Below are 25,478 nucleotides of genomic sequence, written 5' to 3' on the forward strand. Positions count from 1 at the left end.
GCGGACGGAGCAGTATGAAATTTCCCACACTTATACCGATATAGAGAAGGAGTACAGAATGCTAATTTTTTTTTTTTTTTAATTATGCTTTAATAATATATTAAATCAATAAATAAAAACATTACACACACTACCGTGTATTTGACACGCACACGCATGCATACTGTTTGTTTATTTTCAATCTTTTCTTTATTTATATAGTCTGTGGTCAAATTGAGAATAGATTAAATATTGTTTGTCTTTATTAATATTCGTCAAAAGTGTATGTAGTGTTGGCGAAGTATAATAGTATGTGATAATAGAATCATAATAGTGTACAAACTTATAATTTCAATTAATTATAGTCGAATTTCGACCACCGGGGAAGCACTTCCAAGATTTAGATTCGACTAGTACTCGAAGAAATTACTTAACAAAAATAGAAAAAAAAACTGTACTAACTACACAAATCATACGTAGTCTATTTATCCGGGAGATATAAAGAAAAACCTTTTTTTATGTATTTTTATAAAAAATCTTTTTAGTTTAAACAAATAATGAATTTTCTTATATAAATTGACTGAACTCTCTGTCATTGAGAAAAAAAGGCGAGTTCAGTTTTATTTAATTCAAGAATACTGCGTAAAATAATTTGTGGAAAATTAAGGATTTTTTTTATTGCTGAGATGGGTGGACAAGCTCACAGCCCACCTGGTGTTAAGTGGGTTACGTGGGTACTGGAGCCCATAGACATCTACAACGTAAATTCGCCACCCAACCTTAGATATAAGTTCTAAAGTCTCAGTATAATTACAACGGCTGCCCCGCCCTTCAAACCGAAACGCGTTACTGCTTCACGGCAGAAATATGCAGAGTGGTAGTACCCACCCGTGCGGACTCACAAGAGGTGCTACCACCAGTAAGAAACACATAGTTTATACACAAGGACGTTACTCACGCTAGCACCATACTCGTTCAATCATTATTTACGTTATAGTCAAGCTATATCATGCCTACAGAGCTCTAACACCATCTCCCTCCTGGCTGAGGCTTTGCTCGCCCACCTGTCCTGGTGAAACTGGAAAGGCCTACGGGCTACCAGTAATCCTTCAATCCTAAAAAAAAAGCTCTAACATTGCACCATATTGAATACGATTACCTTGTAGCTCTTCTCGGCAGCGACGGTATCGCCGCGGGCCAGTTGTACCAGCACGATGGCCACGCACAGCCTGCCCACGGCCGGCAAGTTATTCGCTTCAAGATGGAATCCGATCTCGCGACGCAAATTATCGACAGCCTCGTCGTAGCTGAAAGCATACCAAACGCTACTCAAATACTAATCTTTTAAAACCCTCTTGACTCGAGAACAGACCACGACATTGGTAAGTAATATAAAGAGTACAGCTTTGAAGTCATCGTGGCCTAAAGGATAAGACGTCCGGTGCATTCGTATCCAGCGATGCATCAGTGTTCGAATCCCGCTGGCACGTACCAGTTTTTCTAATGAAATACGTACTTAACAAATGTTCACGGTTTACTTCCACGGTGAGGGAATAACATCGTGTAGTAAAAATCAAACCCGCAAAATTATAATTTGCGTAGGTACCATCACCCTGCCTATTTCTGCCGTAAATCAGTAATACGTTTCGGTTTAAGAGCGGGGCAGCCGTTGTAACTATACTGAGACCTTAGAACTTATCTCAAGGTAGGTGGTAGCATTTACGTTGTAGATGTCTATGGGCTCCAATTGCCTTATGCTTCAATTGTATAGTAAGTATTGTGGCTGCTTCAACGCTACAATCTGTAACGCGTGACTGTTCCGTGGCAGAAATAGGCAGGGTGGTGATACCCACTCGTGGGGACTTACAATCAACCCTATCACTAGTAACGGTCAATTTCGATCAAAACGTTTTTGCTTGTTAATTTCAGTTTATGTATCGTTTACCTTTTATTCTTAAAAGCTATAAATTAAATTATATAAGCTATAAAACAAATTAATATTATAAATTAAATAAATTGGGTAAAACATTCGTTAAAACTATACCTCGCATTTTCTAAAGCCAAATCAAATACCCAAACAAACCATATTTCACGGACACATTTTAATTATCGAATAACTTTCCACGTAGTACAGCTAATTACGTCAATAGCTATGTAATTGTACCGAGCGCTCTGAATATTTCACATACCAATGTACTACAATGGCTTTGGAAGAACATTTCCCTGAAAATACGCACGACGTGTTTTAGTTCTCTCTGTATTTTGTACCACATAAACCAATCTGAAGGATTAGAGCGGATGATTCTGTCGTCCGTCTTCGATTATCGCACCTCCTATCATACGAAATTCATCCCTACGATATGATACCGCAAGGTTCATCTACAATGCATTTCTAGAGATTGTTCTTGCTACATATCACCGAGCTCTGGAATGAATTTCCTTTCAAGATAGGTTTCCTGAGCACTAAGACATAATTAAAATACGACTGTAGGGAGGTCTGTATCGCTGCGTGGGATTGAGGGAAATTTAAAATAGAAATAATTCAGGAACAACAACAGGAGAGCATGCCACAAGAATACGAAACTTCCTAGTCGTACACTCTTGATAGAGTGGTCGTGGTCATGCATCAGTCGGATCCTGCGATACCGATGCTCTCGTGATGCGACGCCATGTGGCATGTTTCTCAGAGTGAGTGAGTTAAAACTACTTATTGTATTATGAAGAATATGACATATTATAACGGATTGCTTCAAGAACACTTACCGTTCAAGACGAACCAACAATCTGGACGCCTTGCTTATGTACTCGATGCCCTGATGCTGGCTGCTCTCGTTCTGAAACGATTTGTATTGCAATGCACAGGGGAGCGGTCACAGTAAACGTTATTCATTGTCAGACATTACTAAATATTTTTGGAATGAAGTCCCTTATGGGACGATGCGGAGGGGTACCCTAACCGGGAAAAAACGTCCGTAACGCAAGATTTTTATTAGTAATGCACACACGACTTAACTTTGTAATAACGTACAAAAAATTACATATTTTTCATTCATTCATTGACCACGATCTCAGAGCGTTCGTTTACGCAATACACTAACTCTTATGCAAACAACCGTGAATGAAGTGTACCACAATAAGTTCGCACGTTACCGAATGACCGTGGGTTGTTGCGAAACCTCCAGTTTTATCTTCTTTATACTTCGAATAGAACTTTAAATTAATCTACACTAATATATAAATCTACAGTGGTTTTTACGGTTGTTCCGTTATAACTACTGAACCATGCATCCGATTGACTTGAAACTTGGTATCCATTTAGAAAATACATGTACTTAATGGATACGCTGATATATAAATGAGCGTTGGACTCCCTAATAATAATGACAAAAAAAAAAAAGTGGTGTCGTGGGACACCAGGTAGGAACGAAGTTCCTTCGGCTAATGTAGAATAGACACAATTTGCAAAAAAAAAATGGTGCTCAATTTTATGTAGGTTTTCTTGATTTTTCTCTTAAATTTTGCTGATTAGTTTTTATTTAAGTATAGGAAAGTATTTAGGAAATGCAGTATTTTAGGAAATAATAAATTACGTAAAATAGAAAGAGAATGGATGAGAGAACGAAAAGAAAGAGGGAGAAAGAGAAAGGTATTATACACTACTCGCTTGTGTATGCGACTGTCGCGCCTGCGCACGTCTCATTTAACGGTTTTATTCCACGCACTTTTTTCCACGGATTTTTTCTTACGGTTTTACTATCACATTTTTTTCAGTTCGGTCGCGCAGCAAAATCCCTATCCCCTCCAAGCCTGCCGTAAGGAACTTCGTTCCAATAAATAATAATTTTAATTTTAAATGCCCAGCGAAGCGGGCGAGTACGGCTAGTATTTTTATAATAAGGAACTTCGTTCCTATCTGGTGTCCCACGACACCACACATCTTTTTTTGCAAAAGAAGGACCAACATACCGAACTATACTCGTGAGCTCTCTTCCGTAAATCGTGCATATTTATTTTTATAAAGCATCATACATTTTTACCCTAGTCAATCGTTGGTAGCCTAAGGAGTTATTCCAACTTCACACGGATCGGTAGGTGAGCGCACGGGCTCAACCTGAGAGAATTGCTAACACTAGCCTAAAAACCAATTTATCTGTGTCTGCTCGTCAAAATTAATTATCTGTGATTATAAAAGGAGTAATCAATAGTAAGTATACGTTGAAGAAATTCAATAATTATGTCAGAAGTAAATAAAAAAATGAGGCTTCTAAATTAAATTATATTGTTTCAAAACTCATCCCACGCATATCTAGAGATGTACAGTCTTTTATATTGATTCGATATCTGTACCGATCAAATTTCACGGTTCGTTATCGGATATGAATACTTTCAAGAATTTCGCAATCACAAAACAAACACTAATTAAGGAAAACTCTAGAACACACGACACGTGCAAATACACGTTTCGTAGAAATCATAGAATGATCCGAGACTTGAGTGAAACCAGCTTAAACGTTTCTATCGAGGATCTGAATACACAGAGTAACACAAACTAACTGCATTTACTATACGATACAACTCGATTTATGATACACTATCTATCATCGTTGTACAGTAATCATTGAACTAAAATTTTTATTTTAAGATATCAATTGTTGTCTCTTTCATGTAAGGATAACGGAAATGTAAATAAAATTGTACATTGAAAAACAAATTTAACAGTCAGTTGGCTCCCACTTTTTTTTTAAATTTTATGCGTTTTTTTTATAATTTAAATTTATTCTTTTAGTTTTATAATCATATTGGCCCAGTGCCTTCTTTTATATGTATATAACTACAAGTAATTTATCTGTACAACAATGTTACAAAAGTGTGAGTCAGCGATTTTTTTTGGCTTCATGAAACCGAACCTTTATAAACGAACCTTTATGAAACTCGAGCATATTGCGACAGACACGAATTAATCCAGGAAGCGGTATACGTTTTGCGTCATAAACACTCGTTTATCAATTAAAAATCAAGGTTTTTCTTTTAATTAAATGAATCCTTTACAAGCTCTTTTATAACGTCATAAATTTACCACCCTTTTTGAAAGTCACGTGTACCGGACACGGTGGGATCGTGGGCCGGTTCCCGGTTGTGCGCGGTGTTCCACAGGGGTCGGTGCTCGGCCCCCCTTTTGTGGAATATCGGGTATGACTAGGTGCTGAGGAGTGCCCTCCTCCCGGGCCTGAGCGTAATCTGTTACGCAGACGGCACGTTGGTCGTGGCCTGGGGGGGAGTTTTGCTGAGTCTGCCCGTCCTGCTTCCGCTGGGGTGGTGCATGTCATCGACAAAATCAGGAGTTTGGGTCTCGGCGTGGCGCTCAGTAAATCCAATCAGTAAATCTATCACCTGTCGATGCCCATATCGTGGTTGAAGGCGTCTGTATCGGGGTCGGGGTGCAGCTGAAGTACCTTGGCCTCATTCTGGACAATCGTACCTTCCGTGCTCACTTTCAGCACTTGGCCCCTCGTTTGTCGGGGGTGGCCGGCGCGTTAAGCCGGCTTCTACCCAACTTCGGGGGGCCTGACCAGGGGACGCGCCGTCTCTATACGGGGGTGGTGCGATCATTAGCCCTATACGGGGCGCCCGTGTGGGGCCAGTCCCTGGCCATGGGGGTGGCGAAGCTGCTGCAACTTGTCGTTGCCGAGTGTTGTGGATACCATAGACATCTTCCAACGTAAATGCCACCGCCCAACTTGAGATATGAGTTCTGAAGTTTCAGTATAGTTACAACGGCTGCCACATCCTTCAAACCGAAACGCATTACTGCTTAACGGTAGAAATAAGCAGGGTGGTGGTACCTACCTGTGCGGACTCACAAGAGGTTCTGCCACCAGTAATTACGCAAATTATAATTTAGAAATTTTGAAATCATAACAGTAGTAAAAAAAATACTATGTTTTATGTGGCTGCAAATAAAGTAATGTGTAGTTATAAACTCAGCAGATTTATGAACAACTTCAACTTCGTCCGATATTAGTTTGCCCACTACAAGTTCCGCTTATTCGAAGGCCGTAGGTACTATAGCAAATATTATCGGTACATATGGATCCAGACAGATCCAGGATTATAGCCAGTTACAGCGAGATTAACATCAAAGTACTTATAATGAAATACCTGTGCACTTTAATGAATAGAATAGACGATATTGTAATATCGCACAAGACTTAAGCGTGATTCAAAAACACTTTGTTAGTTTTCTTTTTATTATAGACTAGCCGTACTCGCCCGCTTCGCTGGGCATTTAAAATTAACATTATTATTAATTGTCATTAGTATTAGGGAGTCCAAGACTCATAAATATTAGCCTATCCATTAAATTAAGTACATGTATTTTTTACACGGATACCAAGTTTCAAGTCAATCGGATGCATGGTTCAGTGGTTATAACGGAACATCCGTAAAAACCACTGTAGATTTATATATTAAGTATAGATAGTATAGACTACTATGAAGAATGCGTTTTATTGGGCATTTGAGCATTGGCATTTGAGAATTATCTGCGTTACACCTATTTTCATTAAATTTTCTAATCAAATATCAACGGACATATTAATCGGAAAGCACAAGGCACTCTTATTCTATTTAAAACTTTTAATATATTAGTCGTGATCACGGAATAAATTAGCGGTGCTCTCTCCACAACGAGAAAATACACTGTGACATCTGTGCATTAACAAAATTATTTTTCAATCCTCAAAGCGACCACATTGCTACCTCTTTTCATAATTATTTACCAGAATAAACATTTCAAGCAGTGCGCTCGAATACGCGACCCGATATTAACTTTAAACTTGATTTTTCAATCATCAAGCTAATTACAATTTTGAGTGAATAATATCATATAAATACTTACAATAATATCATCACATAAACGAAATGCGATTTTAATTTATGTCATTTTTATCCTTCATTGTGAACATACTGGGATCTTATAGACGTTTAATGTTGAAAAAATAGGTAAGAAGCATGATCAACTTTTGCAAAAAATCCTCACTGTACGGAGTTCTTTGAACGAAGTAGAAATGCACTTTGAATAAATATTATTCGTAGCGGTAGAGCATTCTAAGCCGACCCGAGTGTGTGCTACCTATTTAAAGGGGTAATACATTCCAGTTTGAAGATTGATACAAACATTATACAATAAAATGCAATATCGATCGCATTTATCTCTTTCAAACTAAACGAATGTTCAGATTTTGAAATAAATTAACTCTGGTAGCCTTTTAATACCAAGAGATCTTAAAAATATTAATTTTTTTACTGATGGTAGAACCTCTTTTGAGTTCGCACGGGTAAGTACCTGTGTAACCCTGCCTATTTCTGCCGTGAAGCAGTTATTGCGTTTCGACTTGAAAGGTGGGGCAGCCGTTGCGACTATACTGAGACCTTAGAACTTATATTTCAAGGTTGGCGGTGACATTTACGTTGTAGATGTCTATGGGGTCCAGTAAACACTTAGCCCCAGATGGGCTGTGAGCTCTTCCATCCATCTAAGCAATAAAAAGAAAGTTACCCACATAATTTTTCAGGGTTGCCTTATCAACCATATTTCCAACACTGTTAAGTAAGTAAGTTCATCAACATTTTCACCATAAGATAAATTATGAATTTACTACTTACGGCAGAAATATCGGCAGCGTGCTGGTACAGCTTCACGGCCAGCTGGGGTGTGTCCTGCTCTAGGATGCGACCGGCCTTGTCCAAGAGTCCGGCGGCGCTGTCCCCGGACCCATGCTGCTGGTACAGGCTAGAGGCCTCCAGTGCCAAGTTGAACAGCTACCAATACAAAATATTCGTTATCTACAAGTCAGCATTGATGTTACTAAGACTTCGCAACAGAATGCTGATATCTTCCATTAAAGGCTGCTTACTGACTTGTGTCAATCAGTCAATCAATTTTAAAATGGCGGACTCCAGAATCTTCGTACACGCCGTTCATGATAACAATCACACAAATAAATCGGTTATTTCTGTTTAATGGCAAGGAACAGCAGACCTGTTGTGTGAAACTTCATTTCAGCTAAAAAAAAATTTAACTTCAATGTAATCTTGACGTAAAATGGGCACACGCATTGGACTCTTTGGATGATATTCATCCTTAATAACCGCGGACCGAAGACTGTGTCCATATAATTTAATTTCGACAAAATTGCTAGAAGTTGTATGGTATCTTAAATAGATTCCAGTAATACTTCTCGATTCTAAAAGCAAGTTATTTAAATAGAAGAGTTCATTTCCTTTAGCATTTTAAATATGGATGTGAACTTCATTTTATGCAAAGAGATGCAAAGAGTCCAATGCAGTTGAAAATAAATTTCTGCTTATTGTTTTTTTGTCGCTACTAGTACCTAATTATTAGTTAATTATTAAACTAATTAAAAATGAAACAAAATTACAAAATATTTAGAAACATATGTATATTTCTAAATAATAATAAAATTTATTTTCAACCGCATTGTACTCTGTACTGCTCTTTACATAAATGAAGTTTATATTCATACTTAAAAAAAAAACTACTTTCTTATTCGGCTAAGAACAAAAAAATGATTTTTTTTACTAAGAACTCAAATTGCATAATCTTGATAAATTATTTATTTGATTTCACACATTAAAAAAAAAACTCTCTTTCTGATCCTTCCAGTTAGACATATGCATATAAATTTGTCTTCAAGATTGAGTCACGGAAATCTTATCGTACATCTCAAACGTGTATTTGCCGTAAGATACTAATTTACGAGTATCTTCGGATATAAGCAAAATCACTAATTCAGTGTATCCCGGTCAGAATAATGAGGTAAACTTATTATGTATATAAAATTTTATAATATAACATATTGAGAGGCGAATGTCTATTTGGTTTAAGCCACATTTTGCAACTTTACAGGAGCGCCATTTAAAGATTAAAATTTTGGAAAAAATATCATATAGCTGAAAAACTTCTTCAGCTATTTTAATGGGGTAAACATAATTGAGGTAAATTACGTCGAATCCAGTATCATTCGATGGAGAAAAAAATCGCTGATTCCGAATCTATACTAATATTATAAAGAGGAAAGATTCGTTTGTTTGTTTATATTGAATAGGCTCCAAAACTACTGAACTGATTTAAAAAATTCTTTCACTGTTTGGAAGCTACACTATCCCCGAGTGACATAGGCTATAATCTTTTTTGAAAAAAATTAGGGATCCTTACTAAAACTCCAATAATGTAACCCAAGGTGTAAAAAAATTAGTTAAAATATTCTTTACATCGCGCGACCTGCGAAAACCATTGATGATAGAATAAAATAATGTAGTACGACTTTTTTTTTTCTCCCATTTCTTGGCCTGCACGGTTTGTGCGTCAGCCATGCAAAAAGTTCAGGAAGTGTGTTAATGGATTTATTTTTTGGATTGGAAATTGGAACGGAATTTGGAAAAAGGATCAGGTATATATATTTGTAGAATACATTATTATTGACATAAGGTGTCGCGACAGCATATGTCTAACTAGTATAGTTATGCCGCGATAAGTGTTCTTTCATTTAAAAAAATAAAACAACGTCAAATATCTTTGTAATTTTTGTTAAAGACCCGAGCGGAACCGGAGCGGGCCGCTAGTATGTATACAACTCAATATCACTTAATTTAATTATCAATTAATCATTGTCGGTTTTTGATAAATGCTAAATTTCAACTTATTCCGATGTTCTGAAGTGAATATCACCATATATTCCGTTACATATATACAAAAAAACAATCGAAACTATTACAATATGAGGGTATGTATTGATATGGTCCGTCCGATTCTTTATTCCGCACGGACCGAGCAGCGTCCTTCGCAATCAAACGCATTGCGACAGAAACAAAAGCAGTACTTTACAATTACTTTACGAAAAAGTACCTGAATCGTACTGTCGACTCACTTTAGTTGTGAAGAATGTAAACACAATTATATTGTACTAGCTTTTGCCCGCGACATCGTCCGCGTGGAATAGTTCACAAATAATGCTTTATTTTAGAATAAATTTGGTTAGCATAAAAAACGTTATAGTGAGCCAACCTTAACATATAGACATATGCTAACGCGGACTTTTTTTAGATTTTTAAAGGGGAACAATTCTGTCATACATTATTTTAGCGAAACTTTAACCGTTTCTGCAGCGCACGCAGCGGAAGCTCTCAAAAGGGAAAAACCTCCGATTTTGAAACATTCTTTGTTGGTGCTCCCCTTGTCTTGGTCTTAGCGTGATGTATGTATAGCCTATAGGCTTCCTCAATAAATGGGCTATCTAACATTGAAAGAATTTTTCAAATCGGACCAGTAGTTCCTGAGATTAGCGCGTTCAAACAAACAAACTCTTCAGCTTTATAATATTAGTATAGATTTCAACTACAAAATAAAATACATATACATATTAAAATGTTTATATTGAGCGCGTAAGACATCAACTGGGTTTTCTTAATTGATTTACTAGAATTTATATTTTATAGAAAAATATAACCCAGTACGTTCTTTGTGACGGTCTTTTATCGTCATCAAACATGTTACTCCAACAAATAGTGTTTTTTTTTAGACTCATACTCAATGTGGTAGGCTCTACTGGTAGTAGGACCTCTTGTGAGTCCGCACGGGTAGGTACCACCACCCCGCCTATTTCTGCCGTGAAGCAGTAATGCGTTTCGGTTTGAAGGGTGGGGTAGCCGTTGTAACTATACTGAGACCTTAGAACTTATATCTCAAGGTGGATGGCGCATTTACATTGTAGATGTCTATGGGCTCCTCCTCCTCGCGTCGTTTCCTCACTGCTGAGGGTCGTGACCATTATAATTCGACATGATTTTACTCCTTGTGATGTCCCGCCAGCGCCTCCGATCATTGGCCGCATGAAGGGCGTCGTGGAATGGGATCTCTAGTGTGGTGCGGATTTGGTCGAACCACCTTGTCGGACTGCGCCCGCGCGGTCTCTTTCCCTCGATCTTCCCTGTCACGAATAGTCTTTCTAAGCTATCCGGTGTTTTCCGAGCAATATGACCGAAGTACTCGAGTGCGCGGCGAAGGCAGAGTGTGGACAGTCTAGTCTTGATCTGCAGTTGATCTAAGATAGACTGATTGCTTCTCTTCGCTGTCCAAGGTATCCGGAGCATTCTTCTCCAGCACCACATCTCAAAAGCATCCACGCGTTTGCGATCAGCTGCTTTAAGGGTCCAGGTCTCCGCTCCGTATATAAAAATGGAAAAGACCATTGGACTATGGGCTCCAGTAACCACTTAACACCAGGTGGGCTGTGAGCTCGTTTACCCATCTAAGCAATAAAAAAAGAAAGAAAAAATGCTCAATGTTGCTGACGACGTTTAAGTTGTTGATGTTGATGTAACCACTTCACACAAGGTGTGCCGTGAGCTCGTCCAGCCGTCTAAACAATATAAAATCTCTATATATAAAAATGAATTGCTGTTCGTTAGTCTCGCTGAAACTCGTACGTACGTAGATAAATATGAAAATGCTCGGAATTAAATAAAAATAACAATTTTGTTTTTCCTGTGATGTGTCCTCGGTCGGACGGATTCCTTTTGTTTGTTTTAAGTTTATTTCATACAAAAGTCTTTTATTTATCAATTGAGGCACTACGAAGTCTGTCGCGTCAGCTAGTTATTCATAAATACAAAAGAAACTTAAAAGTTATAATTTCATACCTCGTCAGCATTGCTGAGCTCCTTGCCGACGAGCAGGGCTTGCTCCAAAGCTTTAGCCGCGTGGAAGAACGACCTGTTCTTCTTATAGCTCTCTGAAGCGCGGTAGTAGCAGTCCCTGGCTTGCTTCAGGTCCCGAGCGATACGGTAGCACTGAGCTGCAAGTTTATTGCGACGTCAGTGTTATTGTTACTGGTAGTAGGACTTCTTGTGAGTCCGCACGGGTAGGTACCACCGCCGTGAAGCAGTAATGCGTTTCGATTTGAAGGCAGCCGTTGTAACTATACTGAGACCTCAGAACTTATATCTCAAGGTGGGTGGCGCATTTACATTGTAGATGTCTATGGGCTCCAGTAACCACTTAACACCAGGTGGGCTATGAGCTCATCAACCCAACTAAGCATTAAAAAAAAACTTAATTGAAGTTCAATTAAAAGCATCTAATTGTTGATATTAATACCAAATAAAACGCACCTTTAATTATAATACAATGATAAATGTCGCCTATTAAGCAAAATGTCGCTTAAATCAAATATCCTTTCAAAGGATGAAAAATGAAAAAAAAAACACAATACTACGCATCGAAAAAGAAGTTTCACTTCATTCACGTACACCACGTACACGTGCATAGTTTTTGTTTATGTAGCATACCTACGCACGCATTGTGTGCGTTTGCCCGTACCATGCGCACCCGGTTCAGAATGACGAATGTCCTTCCGATAAAAATGCTGGCCGACAACTACCTAATAACCAAGAGTTAAAGCAACAAATTTCTCAAACTCCTGGTTCAATGCGCGGCTGGCATTTAAGTATTTATTCCAATAACCGTTTTATATTTTTTTTCCTTGCTTAGATGGGTGAACGATCTCACAGCCCACCTGGTGTTAAGTGGTTACTGGAGCCCATAGACATCTACAACGTAATGCGCCACCCACCTTGAGATATAAGTTCTAAGGTCTCAGTATAGTTACAACGGCTGCCCCACCCTTCAAACCGAAACGCATTACTGCTTCACGGCAGAAATATGGAGGGTGTTGGTACCCACCCGCGTGGACTCACAAGAGGTCCTACTACCAGTAAACAGCCTTCGTTGCCTTAAAAGCCGTATCACTAACAAAATAAATATCAAATATTTTCTTTTTCCTTTTCTTAAAATCTCAGGAGGAAATCCTCATAAACAGTTTAAGTATTTGTTTGTTGGAAAACGATTTAATATTTTTTATATATGATTTAATTTCAGAATGGGCGTTTTTGTCGCAGTGAATATATTCAGATATCATATAAAAGATTATTTACGGATTTCCTTTTGGGTACAAACATATTTTATTGATGTAAAGGGGTTGATGAGCTCATATCCTATCTGATAAAGCCGCCCCCCCCCTTTGAGACATGGGCTGAAGCATATCGGTCTGATAAGATCGCCATAGCACAGAGACCAACGTCGTTGGTCGTAGACTATGACCTTGACGATCCGTCGGTCGAGCGCCCTAGGGGTGGCGACACCAGTCAGGTTGTAGTGTTGACCGCGGGAACCCCCTTACTCTGACCAGGTTCTGACTCCAGTCGGAGATCGAACGTCGGGTATAAGAGTGCAAGGGAGTCGTTTAGTGTGATAGAACCTTATAAAGAAGGTTTGGCCCCGGATAGAAAGAAAAGCAAAAATAAATAAATTGCATTGTATGACTAACCCACTCTTCGAAACGGAGAACATACCGAGAACTACCCGAGGGCAAGATTTTTTTTTACTATCTAATTGTTGGTAGCCTATGGGGGTATTTCAAATAAGCGCGAACGGGCAAGTGAGCTTACGGGGCTCAACCTGAGAGAACTTGCTAACACTAGCTCTAGAAAGAACAGTACTTCGGTGAATCCACCACCGGATCGAAATCGTGACCCCTGAGAAGATCCAGCGAGAACAAAGGGCTGTGGTTATGGGCTAAGTTGCATGTTAAACTCTTCGTTGTATTCGACGAGTTCAACGACAACGGTGCCAGGTGCATGAAGAGCCTAAAAGTACCGAGAGTTGAATCTGGAGGACCCGATAAAACATATTTTGGGCAACGGCGGCTTTGTGTTTCCCCGTCGCCTGGGTTGGATATGTTGTTAGAGGCGGTCACGATAAGAGGATTATCGTGACGCTTTTTCGATGAAACACGAGCTTACAATACATTCTTACCACTAGTCAACACAAACCAAAGCCCGCCTGCAGTCCCAGAGCAGGTTCCAACTATATACATCAGTTATAGGCACTATTATTCTTCTAGAATAGTCTGTTTTCGGTATTACCACTAGAAAGAGTAGAAAGATGGTAGACAGTCTTTTCTGCTCATAGTGTCAGACCCTCAGTCTACGCTTAAAACAACATCGAAATAGCGGGTACTTATTAAAGCAGAAAATGGTTGTAGAAACTCGTTTGATAATAGTGTCTATGTTGCAGGTAGCCGCGAAAATTTTAAAAAATACGTCAGAATTAGTCATGTGAATTTAATGGACATAATAAACCTGTAGAATAAGAATCTTTGATAGGCAGGACATGTAGTTCAAATTGAGGAGACCAAAATACCAAGACATCTACTATATGGCAAACCAGAGAGCCGCAGAAGTCGTGGCAGGCCCAAACTCCGATGGTTAGATGGCGTAGAGCACGATTTCAAAGTTATCGGTGTGCAGAACTGGAAGTAGAAAGCCCTGAACAGAGCAGTCTGGAGAAACCTATTAGACCAGGCTAAGGTCCACCCTGGACTGTAAGGCCTAAGATGAATAAGAATCTTGGAAAGTCGAGGATACGTGGGGCACCTTATCGATACGACAAATTCATTATTAAGTTAAGCTACACAGGTGTATACAGTTGTATATATACAGGTGTATATGAATTGATGAGGTATTTTATCGTTAATAAAATATCAACAATTTTAGCCAGTACGATCGACTGTTCTCTGATAGCCTAGGAGCAAACTAGGTGTTAATTTAGCTTACATGCCTTAAATATTTTCATCTCTCTATCTTTCGGGTCTTCTTCATCTTCACGGTCCAAATTCAACAAAAATAATACATTTATTTATATCTGTGTGATGCTAAGTTTTGAACATAGCAAATAAATAGTTAGAATAATTTTTATTCCAACATTTAAAAATATTTGAATTACAATTTTCGTAATCATGGCTCAGTGCTTTCCCTGTCAATGTAAATTTTGCTTCATCTATTAAACTAGTAATAAAATTTGCAATTTCACGTCTAAAATAGCGGTTTATTTCTCTTCGGGCCGCTCTAAGTCATCCGTGGTTCATTATGCATTCATAATCAATAAGCAGTCGGGCCGCGCCAAAGAAAAACATGGAAATACTGGAAAACTCATTAGCATTATGGCTAATTCAGTCAAAATGTAAGAGAACCGCCATCAAAGCCGCTATGGTACTATACTACTCAAGATTAATCGAGGGCCAATAATTGGACCTACATGTCTCGTGGTACTTTTCCGTGACCTAGCTCTCTACTCCATTCTCTTTTCAAGTTCGATCTCTGCGGAGATTGGGCGTTTCAGTCTGTTTAGTGGGTTTGACTTTCCCTAGCTCATGGAGCTGTTACACAGCCACGCAGCCACAAAAAAGTCTCACAGTCTCACGTGTTTCACGTGTTTAACAAAACAGTCGTGCGCTGTTGTTTGAAAATTAAAGGTAGCCTTAATTACAGTATAACTGAGACTTCTTTTTTATCTTAATATAGACGAAGACGTTATCGTCTAAAGTGGCTAGGATTTTCGTAAAATGAAGATACTATTTTGGAGCTTGACGACGAAAGCAAGATCATCCACCGAGCGGGTGTGATTGCTCGGTAGACCGACCGTCCGAATGTTGTTGTTCCGAACTTGTAAATATGCAAGCTTATCTTGGTAATGTTGTAAGCGAGGCATCTGTCAAATATCTTGCGTTCTATGACGGCTGTCCGCCACTAGACAATTAAATTCGCGTTCTACACAGGCCCTCTCCAATTAAATGTCAGAGTTTACAAACAATCATACAATGTTACATGTGAAATGCTCAGAAATACATACAGCAGTGGCTCGGAGGGGTAGTCGGTGTGACCTAGTTTTTACACTAACAATACGCACACAAAGGGTATTTGGCGTGCCTGAAAAGTATATTAAAATGTGGCTGAAATTTCCGCGCTTCGTATTTTAAAAGAATTTACAATGTACTTTGTGATTGTCGAGTTACAAGGCTACCGTGCTCTATGTGGATGACGTACGAGTTTTCACTAATGGGATTTATTGTTTTTAAGAAATAAATATGGCTTCGTGAAACCTCAATAAAAACAAAAAAAATTGTAGAACTTTTGGTAGAACTTTTGCGGAAATGAGCATGAAATTTAACAGCGACAGAAAGTCACATAGGAAAGTCGAGTGAAGTGTTTTATAAGAAGAAGAAAAAAGGATTAAATTAAAACTATGACCAGCAATATAACAGCTTTAGTAAATTGACCTCCGACACTTAAATTGCGTCAATATCGAGGTGTAAATAAAAATATTTTCATTTAGAAACGTTAATGAACTTCAAAGAACTCGATATAAATAATACCGAAAACATCAGAGTATATTAAATACAATATAATAAGCTTTCCTTAACAATAGTAATATTATTATAAGTAATTTTATTTGCACAGTAACAAAATTACAAAATTTATTTTATTCAAGCAGGCGACCTTTCGTCGTATTTTAACGAACAAACCAAATTCAAGAGCTTAAATAGGTACTGGGAATTATCGGGAAATCGCCAGTTTTACATAAACTATGAAGAAAACATCCGAGGTTTTCATGAAAATCATATCTGAATAACGTTCAAGTTTTATTTAAGTGCTTTTAAAATGTTTATCGCAGCGTTAGGGAAAATGTTCAGTGTTTTATTTGAGTGCTTTTAAAATGTTTTGTTAAATCTCTGTTTGTAAATAGATATTCAGAAAAAGTCATCACCGTAGTTGCAAAGAATCGCAGTTAAAACATTTCATAAATTCTATTCAACTTTACATATTCATATTGAGAACGATATAATTGTTAGAAGCAGTTCGATTCAATCGTATATTGTAGTACTTAATTCGTCGAAGTAGTAGGTAATAAAATATTATTTTGAATCCTTTTTTTTTGTTTTTGTTTTATTATTAGCAAAGGTGCATTGCTACATTGCATTTTTGTTTTAAAAACATTGAAAATGAGCAGCTTGGCTCTGCCCCTGGCATTGCTGAAGTCCATGGGTGACGGTAAACACTCACCATCAGATGGGCCGTTTGCTCGTCTGCCTACAAGGGCAATAAAAAAAAAAATTATATCCGACGTCTGCTAAAAGTCCTAAAGTTATCGAATAAAAAAAACTGCGCTTTACGTACCGATACTAATAAACGTGGGGCGTTACAAAATGACCAAAACGATTTCTACTTTCAATTTAATCGTATATAACGAAACAAAAACAATATAAAACAAATATTAATTCAGAAATTACTTTCGAGAAATTTCTACAGGCAAGTATGCCGTAGTCCAGTCACTATTACTTCTTATTAAACTTGAATTCCAATGAGAAAGACATACCGTGTTGATTCCTAAGAAAGTAAAGATCCTTTGTATTGTTTGATAGAACAACTATCAGATTTTGCTTTTGTAACTAAAATCAGTTAGACAAAAGGACTGTTCTTGATCCCAAATACGATATATACATTTTTCAGTTTGTATTTCTAATTAAAAATCTATACGAAAAAATCTATACGAGCCTCTGTTAGTCATTATTTATAGAACATAAATATTCCGAATTGATCATTTTAATTCGAAACGCACAGAATGAATTCAGGGTTTTCACAGTTTCTCTAATTGAATTTTCACTTGCATATTCAAACGAGTGTACAACTGAAAACCACAATAGAACGAAGCCAAGCATTTCAACCGCGTGCATTCGGACAGGTGAGCCTGATTATCCGCACAATGGACAACAAACAAACACTGGTACAGAGGCAGACACAATTCCATTAGTATGAAATCTTTAATAATTGATTTCACAAAATATGTATTTGTTAAAATACGGTGAAAGTTTCAGTAGCAATAAGGGATACATGTGAGACGTTTTTTTTAAAATGAAGGCAAGTTTAATTTTTTTTTTTATTGCCCTTGTAGGCAGACGAGCATACGGCCCACCTGATGGTGAGTGGTTACCGTCGTCCATAGACTTCAGCAATGCCAGGGGCAGAGCCAAGCCGCTGCTTACCGCTTAATACTCTCCACAAGCCTCGTATGAAGAAGGACATGTCATAGCGCTCGGGAAACACCGTGGAGGGGAGCTCATTCCATAGCCGGATGGTACGTGGCAAAAAAGACCTCTGGAAACGCGTTGTGGATGACCGCAGTGGCTCCAGGTAGTATGGATGAACTCTACTCCGGTGGCGGGCAGTGCAATGATAAAAACGAAATGATGGTATCATCTCAAACAATTCCTCAGAGCACTCCCCATGGAACGTACGGTACAAAATACAAAGGGAATCGAAATCGCTCCGCAGACCCAGAGGTTCCAAACGATCCCTGAGAATGGGATTATCGACAATCCGAACGGCCCTCTCCTGTATGGAGTCAAATGGAAGAAGCTGGTATTTGGGAACCCCGGCCCAGAGATGGGAGCAGTACTCCACGCGAGGCTGGACTTGTGCTTTACAAAGCAAAAGTCTTTGTCCAGGCGTGATGTACCGCTTAGCTCTGTTGAGGACTCCCAGCATTTTGGAAGCCAACTTGGATTTGTTTTCCAAATAACTCCGAAATTGGACATCGCTCGAAATGTCGACCACAAGTATCCCAAGTATCTCGATAAGTGATATTGTGAACGAATACAAAAACAATATTTTTATTTATTTAAAAAATATACAATTTCCAGTTTCCGCATTGTAACGTCATTAAATCGGGTACATGCATCGCCCACATTATTCTTGAATGTGGAGGTAGCGCGTTTTGAAACGAACCTAATGAAATTTTAACTTACTAAGACTACAAATATTATTCCTGGACTATATTAGATTGGTCACGTTGAATACAGGTGGCAAGGAACCGGTCGCACTGGACATCAATTAGAGAGGCCTATGTTCAACAGTGGACAGTGTACAGGCTGAGATGATGATGATTAGATAGATAGCAGCTATTCAATGCAACTTTGCCATTTTACGCATAATCACATTCTTTTAATGCAACAGTTGCGCGGTGCTTAAAGACCGCTTTTCGCCCTTTTAAATTCAGATATAGAAACTATATATTAAATACGTGAAGCAAAAACTTTGTACCCCTTTTTACGAAAATAACGCGGACGGAGGAGTATGAAATTTTCAATACTTATAGAGAATATACAGGAGTGCGCAATGCTAATGCTTTTTTAAAATAATGCATTAATAATACATTATATTATATAAAAAAAAACATTACACACACTACCATGTATTTGACACACACACACACATATATCTACTATTATCTACTATACTATACTCTTTGTTTACTGTCAAACTTTTGTTATTGCTTTTAGTCTGTGGTCAAATGGAAAATAGATGAATATTGACACTTTTTGGCGAGCGCAAGGAGTGAAGTTGTGTGATTTGTTTTATTTTGTCTATCTAGTGTTTCTTCAGGTTTAAATGTGTAATAGCGATGGTTTATTATCTGTTTAATATGTGTGAAAGTGCACAAATGTGGGAAAATGAAACAAAGCCTCTGGACGTAACTTCTCGGGATCCTCCAAAAAGTACACTGAAAAAATCTCAGTAAATGACCACCATTTTACTAAGATTCTGTTTCATCCCATATTATGTCATTTCATCTCAATTGATTAATATCTCAAATTAATCATCTTCATTTCATTTCGTTTCACTCTATATTATAATTTTTCATAAAAATAAGAATATCAATTAAAAATAAGACATGACTGGTCCCAGTAACCAGGTCATAAAATCATTTAAAAAAAAAGATTAATATTGTTTATCTTTAATATTATCTGTCTATAGTGTAGTTTTGGCGAAAGTTGTTGACAATAGAATTATAATATAATTTCAATTAATTCTGGTCGAATTTCGACTACCGAAGGACCACTAGTCTAAATACAACTAAAAACAATACAGGTAGAATTATCCTACATCTGTCGGTAAGCAATTCTACCTTTGGTTTTGAGGCGAAGCAACACCTTGATTGTAATCTAATGATACTTCGGCCCCGCGTTTATGGGATCGTCAAACACCGAAATACTGAAAAAAATCCTGAACTTTCGAGTACCGTGCAGTGAAATATGCATAATAATAATAATTACATTTATTTACTCCACAATACAAATAACTTTTCAATTAATATGACATAAAAATTCAAATTCTAAACAATATTACAATATATTAATTATACTGACACAATGGAGATAAAAAGGCCGCGGATCAGCTTTGTGATAGCTGAAACTATCGCTGTTATTCTGCCGCTGCCTGTAATTTTAATCTATAAACTAATCTAATCTATAAAATAATAAACTAAATTACTAAAACTAAATTAATATAAAGTAATCTATAAAAAAATCGAATAATACCAAAATTTAAATATGTGGAATAATATAACCCCCGGGAGACCCCTCACTGATGCGGCCCCTCGTGACACCGACGTGTCATGTTATTTATTTGCTTACCGCGAACTGACGACGCGTCGCCCAGAGATGATTAAAGATTAAATTATCCTAACTTTTCAGAGATTTTCCCTTTAGAAGCTTATGAGATTTTATCGTTACAATTTAAATTTATATTTGCTCAATTAATATTACCTTTACCATTGAATGTCGCATATTTATTGTCATTTGATTATTTTCCATGGTTCGAATACTTCACCTTCACCGTAGTCACGGTCGACTGTGGACTGGTCAGTAAAAGTAATAGATATATATAATATATATACATCTATATCTACTATATGCGAAAATCGAAAAAAATAATACATATGTAATTTTTACACATACAATAAAATGTACACCGTAAGGTATTATTAAGATCTATCCGCTCTTTAAGCACTTCATTATAAAATGATAGTTTTGATTTGATTAAAATATGTGCTATTGTTTTGTATTAAAACATCAAAATCAAATAGTATAGGATAAAAGAAAAAGAGACGAGGAGAGTCCATGATCTGTTGCGTTATTTTCTTACAACAAAAAGGACAAAAAATTTTGAGCGATTATCTATAAGATAATATAAAGACTTTTATACAAGAAGATAAATTAAAACGGTCACTTAGGGTAAAAAATAGCGAGCCAATAAGAAAAAAAATAAAAACTTAAAATGTTTCCACGCGTAAAAATGGCAAATTACAAAGTACGTAAAAATGGCTCGAAAACATTACTTGGCCTAGAGATTACTACTAAATACTCGAGGCATTATCAACATTGGATACAAAAGTTTTGGCAAAAATACTTAATCGCCTCGGATTTTTTTTCGACTTAAATGCGGATCCACAACACAGCTAACGTCTAATATTCGAGACAGCTAATGGGAGAAATAAAATCATGAGAAATGCAATTATACTTAAATTGGCAAGATATAAGTAGTACATAATCCCATCTGCACTAATCCGTGAGTTTGTGAGTGAGTGAAACACTCGATACTGCGTGGTCACAACCGCGTCATAAGTCTCTATAAGCATTCTCACAGTCGGGGTCGATGACGTCATTCTGCAGATTTCTGTATGCATTACGCTTGGTATCGTTCGACATCAATAAATGAGCGGCTTATTAGGATATATTGACAGTAGAAGCAACTACAACTAGTAGAAAACAGGGCTGGTATTGCTATCATCTTATTACATTACGTAAGTTTTTCTCGTCGATCTTCAAAGTTCGAGGACTCCTTTAAAGTTACTTGAGATAAGAAATTTGACTCGTTGAAGAGAACGGATGCGCACTTTAAATAGGAATATCATAAGTTGATTGCTGAACACAAGAACGGGCCGACAGTTCTAAGTTTAATTAAATTTACCGCGGGATGTCGAGTTGAACTAGCCGAGTTAGCGAGATCCCCCTCCAAAGCCCCTTTTAGTCTGTTCTTCAATTTATTTACTTTGAACAAGTTATTTGCAGAGCTGGATGCATTTCCCCGATTCAGTCTGTCGGGATAATTGGATTACGGCATCTACTCTGCGCGATAAGCTTTCGTTGCATTATAGGAAATGCTTAACGACGGTGGGGAGATCCTCCATAGAGCGGGTGTAATTGCTCAGTAGACTGACGGTCCAGATGTTGTTGTTCGGAACTTGTATATATGCAAGCTTATCTTAAAAATGTCGTAAGCGAAATTCAAGTATCTGTCAAATATCTTGCGCATTTAATACAAACCTGCTTGACAGAATTCATCGGCAGCCGAATCGAAGTCCGGTTTCCAGCGGAGCACAGACGTCTTCAGGCTGCGAAATGAAAATACATTTAATTAGCTGTCAAATAAAGTAAACTTAAATAGTTGTTGGATCTCAATTACGGAAAAATACGTATTTTTTTGTAGTCTGCATGATAGACCATGTCTCCACCTAGTATGTATGTACGTATAGTTACAATGCTGCGAGTTACTCAGATGCCGACTTAATAGTTAATCAAACATAATTAAATAATAATCATCAAATAGCTACTTTTTCTATTAAGTGCCATTCACTAAAAGATATTTTTTTTACTATAAAGATACGACTCTTCTCCTTTATTCCCGTCAAAGGAAACGATGATACCATTAGGAAATTTAATTTGAAATGGTTTGTTTTCAGCAGTTTCTTGACATTACAGGTCTAGGTTTAAATAACTATTTCGAATATCTTGAATAATCCTTTACGCTGATTCGGCCGCATCAAAGGGAATATTACTTAAGATTATATTAAGGGAGCACTCTCAGTCAGTTTATTATTAAAACTAAGGCTATTTTTGTGTCAAAAAGCCTTCGAAACGAGGACCATCTTTGGTCAGAAATATCGATTTGCCTTTAAGAATTATGATCTTTATTATTGTCAATAAATTCAGTTTTAAAGGCTTTTCCACTACCTTTAAGGCAGTTTAGCTTACGGTTCAGAGACCAACGCGACCTAACGCCAGTACTCAAGGTAAAAATCGGAAGAATTAATAGAAGAAGTTAAGTATAGTTACAACGGCTGCCCCACCCTTCAAACCGAAACGCATTACTGCTTCACGGCAGAAATAGGCAGGGCGGTGGTACCTACCCGCGCGGACTCACAAGAGGTCCTACCACCAATAATTACGCAAATTATAATTTTGCGGGTTTCATTTTTATTGAACATTCGTCTTATCCCTTAGGCCACGACGACTTCTGTATTGTATAACTGCCCCACCCTTCAATACAGAAATAGGCAGGACGGTGGTACTTGCTGGTGCGACCTCACAATACCTCCTACCATCAGCGAAGTACAACTTGTCATTCTAAAATCGTGTCCCAGAATGCAAGCTTTTTGATATGAGACAGAGGAAGATCTCGTTCCAAACATTCTTTTATTTCAACGAATTCATGATTAAAGAATTGATGTGAATTATTTCATGTAAAATTCGGTGGTTTCGATGAATTAAAAGAATATTTATACATACATATGTATACATATATATCGACATCTGACAAATTCATTTCATAAATGGTTTCTTAAATACGTAATCATTTCTGGGAAATTCTTCTAGTGAAGAGATTTTTATTATTATAATAAATAGAAAATTCTTGGTTTTTATTATAACGTTCGAAATAAGTATGTTTTTATCAGCAATTCAATAAGTGTTATATTGTTTAAGCCGTTGAATTTTTATTAGTACATAGTATATTGTGAAGCGACGTGCGTTGTTAGTTCTGTGTGTGATTTTGAAAGACACGATAAATATTATGTGACAGTAGCAATTAAAAATTAACGATCCGAAAACGGTTTCCCTGGAATGCAAAATTGAAAAACATTAAAATGATTTGAATTTTGAACTCGAATAATTAGGTACAAAGTCCGGCACCGCATCGTTTTGACTCTCCTGGCCTCTTCATTGCCTCCCCGCCTATCAGAGGGGCCTGGTACCTGGTCTCTCCGCCCGTCAGAGGACACGTGATCGGTCAAAGGATCAAGTTAATCTCCTTTAATGAAGGTCTTTCAGGTCACGTAAATAATGTTACTTCGGCCCAACATGTCAGAGAGATTATTACATTTTTTCAAATTTCAACTTACCCGTTTTATTATTTGGCTCTAATAAAGAAATAAAAGAAAAAAAATGTAAAAATGTGTATTTGTTACTCTATGGCGGGAATAGAGTTGGTTTTGGTTGAAATTTCCAACAAGGATAGTTTTTAGTCTTTTTTTTTTGTTTTAATCAACACATCGTTTTTGACATCGTGACCTGCCAAAAACGCTACCCAGACAACGCCGGCTATATCTACGAGTACTACTCGTATAGTAAATACGACAGTGTTCGCTGACACGTGATTTTACATATGAACGGATCTACAAATTGACTAGCAGTGTATGCATCACATAAGAAGCTGATCATTCCGGGAAAATGCAACAGAAATCTATCGATCCAAATTATAAATATAACGCGAGCGAAACTGCGGAGTACGTTAAGTACAGTATATATTTTCAATGTAAAAAATAATTCTGATTCAATTTTCACTACTTTCCGTGCGCTCATGTTTGGGCAACATAATATATACTAATATAAAAATCTACAGTGGTTTTTACGGATGTTCCGTTATAACTACTGAACCGTGCATCCGATTGACTTGAAACTTGGTATCCATGTAGAAAATACATGTACTTAATGGATAGGCTAATATATATATAAGAGTAAGACTACCTAATAATAATGACAATAAATACTTAATAATGTTAATTTTAATTGCCCAGCGAAGCGGGCGAGTACGGCTTGTAATATATGAAATAGTGTTATATCGATATTACACGGTATTAATTTTTTTAAATCTATCTATAAGTGTTTTATAATCCGGAGAAAATTATATACGGCGAGCGAATTCTTACTATCTATTAATAGCTAGATAGCTTCAAAATGGAACTGCTTTTCTAAGTTGGTCCCTCTACTAATTCCTCTTCTAACTTTTCAATCAAATCAAACGGGGTTGGTGTCAGGCAGGCGGCTAGCCATAAAACTGTAATCAAATAACGATAAGGCTCTACATGCAAGGATGAAGGAAAAGAAAACAAAGATCATGGCGTCTGCTTCTCCACTAAAATATCGTTGACTCAATGAAATTTAAAAGTACACATCTGTTATTTACCCGTTATAAGTTGTGGCGATTTTTTATATACGACGAATATATTATAACGATATAGCACGAAAGGGACTTAAGTCGAAAACACCTACAAAAAGACATCGACCTGAATTTTCACAAATATAAGGTGGAAGTTTTTTTTCCCTAAAATAATATAAGATTTTTGGATTTGGTTGTATGTTTACTTATGCACTAATAAAATGTGTTTTAAATGTCTGAAAAAAGAGAAACTAATCGGCTACTAGTAATTTTAGAAGGTACACACTTTTTAAAAATAAGTTTATTAGTAATAGATAGATTATATAGCATACAATATTTGTTGAGGTCAAGAACGGAAATAGGAGAATACTTTCTGTTTAGACTAAACGTAATGCATTTAAACGACCAACAGTAACTTGTTCGTGACATAAGACAGACTAAATAGTTTCAAGAAAGATGAGAAGTGATCACACAATATCATTGAATTAGGCAGACTATGAAGTTTTGTTATTCTATACTATTTACGG

The 25,478-nt window shown here is 37.2% G+C and overlaps 1 protein-coding gene across 1 annotated transcript in view; it reads right to left on the reverse strand.

Annotated features, from left to right (window-relative positions):
* LOC114246128 (gamma-soluble NSF attachment protein) overlaps positions 1–25,478 on the reverse strand; it is a 32,910-nt gene that overhangs the window by 3,400 nt on the left and 4,032 nt on the right. The window contains exons 2-6 of the mRNA XM_028178540.2: positions 22,062–22,129; positions 11,701–11,855; positions 7,645–7,800; positions 2,743–2,813; positions 1,139–1,286 (exon numbers count right to left, since the gene is read on the reverse strand). Of these exons, the coding sequence (XP_028034341.1) occupies positions 1,139–1,286; positions 2,743–2,813; positions 7,645–7,800; positions 11,701–11,855; positions 22,062–22,129 (598 nt within the window). The remainder of the gene's footprint in view (positions 1–1,138; positions 1,287–2,742; positions 2,814–7,644; positions 7,801–11,700; positions 11,856–22,061; positions 22,130–25,478) is intronic.

The sequence above is a fragment of the Bombyx mandarina genome, chromosome 01, assembly GCF_030267445.1.
Source record: "Bombyx mandarina strain Sakado chromosome 01, ASM3026744v2".
NCBI classification, from domain to species: Eukaryota; Metazoa; Arthropoda; class Insecta; order Lepidoptera; family Bombycidae; genus Bombyx; species Bombyx mandarina.